We start from the raw sequence: 5,449 nt of genomic DNA, 5'->3' as shown, positions 1-5,449 counted from the left end.
GATGTTTGATGGTACAAGGGATTCGAGAGTACATTTGAGAACATACTGTGACAAGCTGGTTGGAGTAGGGAAAGACGATAGGATCCGCATGAAGCTGTTCATGAGGAGTCTGAAAGGAGATGCTCTATCTTGGTACATTAGCCAAGATCCGAAGAAGTGGTCAAGTTGGGTAGGCATGGTGTCCGATTTTATGGACAGGTTCAAGTTCAACACGGAGAATGCGTCGGATGTGTTCTACATTCAGAATCTAAAGAAGAAACCTACAGAAATGTTTCGCGAGTATGCTACTCGCTGGAGATCAGAAGCTGCTAAGGTCAGACCTGCTTTAGAGGAAGAACAAATGAACAAGTTTTTCGTCTAGGCTCAGGACCCGCAGTATTATGAAAGGCTGATGTTGATTGAGAACCATAAATTTTTTGACATCATCAAGCTGGGAGAAAGGATCAAAGAAGGCATCAAAAGCGGTATGTTTATGAACTTCGAGGCTTTGCAAGCTACCAATAAGGCCTTATAGTCTAGTGATGCATCCAAGAAAAGGGACGTAAGGGCTGTAATAGTTGCATAGAGAACCAAATCTCCTATCAATACCAAACCCATCCAATGTCTCTACTTACATATCAGCCCACTCAAAACTACCAAGCACCCTCACCCTCTTACCAAACCCCATTACCCACTTATCAATCACCTCTACCTCCCATATTTCAGCCTACTTCACATAGATACTCCCAACCTGCACATGTTTACCAAGCCTACAATGCTCAACCATCCCACTATCAATCACCTCCTACACACCAAAACTTCCCAAGACCTCGACCAAATTTTGACCGCCTACCTCCTAAACAATATACAACCATCGCTGAACCTATTGACCAGTTGTACGAAAGACTCAAAGCCGCTGGTTATGTTACCCCTATCCCTTCCATAATCCTTGAGAACCCTTCTAAATAGGTCAATCCAAACAAATCCTGTGCATACCATTCCGGCATAAAAGGACACACCATTGACGAATGTCATTCTCTGAAAGATAAGATCCAGGCTTTGATTGACAACAAGATTATTGTGGCAAAATAGCCCGCTCCAAATGTCCGCAATAACCCTCTGCCACACCATAAGGGTGTAGATGTTCACATGATTGAAATAGAGAATGATTGGGATCCCGAGGGATCAATCGGGTTGATTACAGAAGGTGATGACCCAAAGAAGCCAATAGTTACTCTTAATCCAATCATAGTCTAGATTCAGCCATCTGGGGGCACTGAGGTAAATATGTCCGTGCCACTTGAGTTTGAAACAATGTCATCTACAAAGACACCAGCGCCAATTGAGGTCGAATTCGTGTCTCCAACAAATGCACCTACACCATTCGAAGTTGCAGTTTTACCACCCAAGGGACATGCTCCATTCGGGGTAAAGATAGCTACGCCAATCCTAGTGGCGATGTCGGACATGACACCATTCCATTCAAAAGCTATACCATTGGACTATACAACCGAGGCAAGGAGGAAAGGTAAGGTTAGGTTCGAGGAAACTGTTGCCGCACAAGGTATGACGAGAACGAGTAGGGTCTATACCCCAGAACATCTAGCCGAGTCAAGCAAGCAGGCCTCCAATCGGTCACCCATTATTGAGACAAGTTCATACGAATTTTGGACAAAGATACAAGCTAAGAAATACTCGGTCATCGACTAGTTGAACAAAACATCAGCGTAGATCTCCATACTTGCTTTGCTACAAAATTCAGAGGCACACAAAAATGCTCTATTGAAGGTGCTAAGCGAGGCATACGTGCCAAACAACATTACTAGTGGGGAAATGGCCAACATGGTCGGACAGGTATTGGAAAGTCACAAAATTACTTTTCATGAAGATGAGCTACCGCCGGAAGGGTTAGGTCACAACAAAGCGCTGCACATCACTGTGCAATGCGAAGACTACTTTATCACCAGGATCCTAATTGATGAGGGTTCCAGCCTCAACATTTGTCCATTGGTAACACTCAAGAAATTGGGAAAAAAGATTGCACGAGATAAAGGACAGAGCTATCAACGTGAAAGCCTTCGACGGATCCCAAAGATCCACCATTAGGGAGATTAGTCTGTGTTTGCAAATGGGGCCAACTTGGTTCGATGTTGACTTCCAAGTAATAGACGTAGTGGCATCTTACAATCTGCTACTGGGACGACCATGGATTCATGCTGCTGGGGCTGTAGCATCGACACTGCATCAGGCAGTGAAATTCGAATGGAACTATCAAGAGGTAGTAATTCACGGCGACAGAAGCAATCCTATATACAGTCGCCAGACCATTCCGTCAATTGAAGGAAGAAGGAAGCTAGGAGGAGAAACATACCATCATATCGAAAGGGTGAATGCTGTTGACGAAGACAAATAGTGGGATAACAAGATCGAGAGTATACTGAATTGGTTTGGGTATGAACCTGGCAAAGGTCTTAGTAAAAACCTCCAAGGAATCGCTAAGCCTAGAAAACTCAAGAAACATGGCACCACCTTCGGTCTGGGATATGAGTACACCTGGGAGGAATTCAACCACTGGTCGCCACCATGGCGCGTTCCTTATTATCCGCTGGAGCAGCCGATACCGCATTTGGAAAAGACTTTCCAACCAGCCGATGTTATCTATGGATCAGAAGAAGAAGAAGCACTAGTAGCTGTGAGGAATTTGTTCCTAGAAGGCAATGACATGGACTGTTACGTTGTTATTGAGGAGGAGGGGGAGGAAGGCCCTTCCATATAGGCCGTAAGTAGAGGGGCACACCTCAATAACTGGACCATCAGGACAACCAAAGCCCGACAAGCCTCGGGCATTACTATTACCTATTTTGATGAACCAATGACTGTGACGTGCAACAAGACAACGCAACAAACGGACACAGATTTAGAGAAAGATGAAATACCAGAAGAGGTTGTTAAAGAAGTTGAGAATTTTTAAAACAGGTCTAAGTCCAACCTAGACGAGACCGAGATTGTTAACCTGGGAGATGCAGAGAACGTCAAAAAAACAAGAATCAATGTCCACTTATCACTATCAGAAAAAAGGAATACACAGAATTTCTAAGGTAATACGAGGACATATTCGTGCCAGTACCAAAGAAGGACAGGAAGGTCAGAGTCTGTGTCGACTACCGGGATCTCAACCAGGCCAGTCCATAAGACGACTTCCCTTTGCCGAATATACATATCCTGATCGACAATTGCGCCAAGCATGAGCTACAGTCATTCATGGATTGTTTCACTGGGTATCATCAGATCTGGATGGATGAAGAAGATGCTGAGAAAACAACTTTCATTACACCATGGGGGATGTACTATTATAAGATGATGCCGTTTGGATTAAAGAATGCTGGGGCCACCTACATGAGGGCCATGACTACCATCTTACACGATATGATACATAAGGAGATAGAGGTGTACGTAGATGATGTTATTATCAATTCCAAGAAAGCCACAGACCATATGGAAGATTTGAGTAAGTTCTTCAACAGATTACGGAGGTACAACCTGAAACTGAATCCCGCGAAGTGTGCATTTGGGGTTCCTGCCGGAAAACTACTTGGGTTTATTGTGAGTCGCTGAGGAATAGAACTGGATCCATCAAAGGTCAAAGCTATTCAAAAATTGCTGCCGCCAAAGAACAAGAAGGACATGATGAGTTTCTTGGGGAGACTTAACTACATCAGCCGATTCATAGCACAATCTACAGTTATCTGTGAGCCGATATTTAAGATGCTAAAGAAGGACACCGCTACCAAATGGACTGATGATTGTCAAAGAGCTTTCGACAGAATCAAGGAATACCTGTCAACACTGCCAGTCTTAATTCTACCTGAGCCAGGTAAACCCTTATTACTCTACCTTGCAGTATTGGATAGAGAATTCGGTTGTGTTCTGGGACAGTATGATAAAACAAGGAGGAAGGAATAGGCCATTTATTACCTCAGTAAGAAGTTCACTTCATACGAGGCCCGGTATTCTCTGTTAGAGCGCACCTGCTGTGCTTTGACTTGGGTAGCTCAGAAGCTAAGGCAATACTTCTATGCCTATACTACATACCTCATATTGAGGATGGATCCCTTTAAGTACATCGTTCAGAAGCCCGTGCCCACTGGTAAGCTAGCCAAGTGGCAGATCCTGTTAAGTGAGTTCGACATTGTTTACGTCACTTAGAAGGCAATCAAGGGACATGCACTAGCAGATCACCTTCATAAAAACCCCGTGGACGGAGAATACAAACCCCTAAAAGCATATTTTCCTGATGAAGAGGTATCGTTCATAGGAGAATACATTGCGGAATCCTATGATGGTTGGAGAATATATTTTGATGGAGCAACAAATTTCAAAGGAGTTGGCATAGTAGCAGTTCTAGTATCAGAAACCGGTCAGCATTATCCGGTGTCCGCCAAGCTCAGGTTTCCTTGCACCAACAATATGGCCGAGTATGAAGTCTACATCCTAGGGCTCAAAATGGCCATTGACATGAACATTCAAGAGTTGCTAGTGATCGGAGATTCAGACCTACTTATACATTAGGTCCGGGAAGAATGGGCAACCAAGAACTCCAAGATACTCATGTATCTGCACTATGTACATGAATTGAGAAAGAGGTTCACAAAGACGGAATTCCAACATGTTCCCAGAGTCCAAAATGAGTTCGCCGATGCATTGGAGACCCTGTCCTCTATGATACAACATCTAGATAAAAACTTCATTGATCATATTAAGGTCAAGGTCCATGATCAACCAACCTATTGTGCTCATGTTAAAGAAGACGCAGACGGAACGACTTGGTTTCATGATATCAAGGAATACTTGGCGAAAGGAGAATACCCGAAACTTGCAAATTCTACCCAGAAGCGCACACTTCGGAGGTTATCCAATAATTTCTTTCACAGCGGAGGAGTCTTGTATAGGAGGACTCCTGATTTGGGATTACTAAGGTGTGTCAACGCGAATGAAGTATCCAAGCTATTAGAGGAGATTTATGCAGGGACCTGCGGTCCACATATGTACGGTTTCATCTTAGCAAAAAAGATACCTCGCGCCGGTTACTTTTTGATGACTATGGAAACGGATTGCATCCAGTATGTCTGAAAATGCCACCGCTGTCAGATACACGCAAACATGATAAAGGTACCTCAAAACGAGCTTAATGCAACAAGCTCACCATGGCCGTTCGCCTCCTGGGGAATGCATGTTATTGGACCAATCGAACCTGCCGCATCAAATCGGCACAGGTTTATCTTGGTAGCAATTGACTATTTTACCAAATGGGTTGAAGCAGCATCTTATAGAGTAGTAACCAAGAAGGTCGTGGCAGACTTTATCTGCGACCACATTGTTTGTCGATTCGGGATTCCAGAGTCAATCATTACCGACAATGGCTCCAACCTTAATTGTGACTTGATGAAAGCCATGTATGAAACCTTCAAGA

General features: G+C 43.9%; 1 protein-coding gene across 1 annotated transcript; it reads left to right on the top strand.

The window, feature by feature from the left end:
* Window positions 1–4,587: 4,587 nt before the first annotated feature.
* On the top strand, window positions 4,588–5,109 carry LOC138868595 (uncharacterized). The gene has a single exon (XM_070146158.1). It carries the CDS (start codon window positions 4,588–4,590, stop codon window positions 5,107–5,109), a length of 522 nt encoding a protein of 173 aa, XP_070002259.1.
* The last annotated feature ends 340 nt before the right edge of the window (window positions 5,110–5,449 follow it).

The sequence above is a fragment of the Nicotiana sylvestris genome, chromosome 1 (assembly GCF_000393655.2).
Source record: "Nicotiana sylvestris chromosome 1, ASM39365v2, whole genome shotgun sequence".
Taxonomy (NCBI): Eukaryota; Viridiplantae; Streptophyta; class Magnoliopsida; order Solanales; family Solanaceae; genus Nicotiana; species Nicotiana sylvestris.
This window is presented reverse-complemented; position numbering and strand designations above follow the sequence as displayed.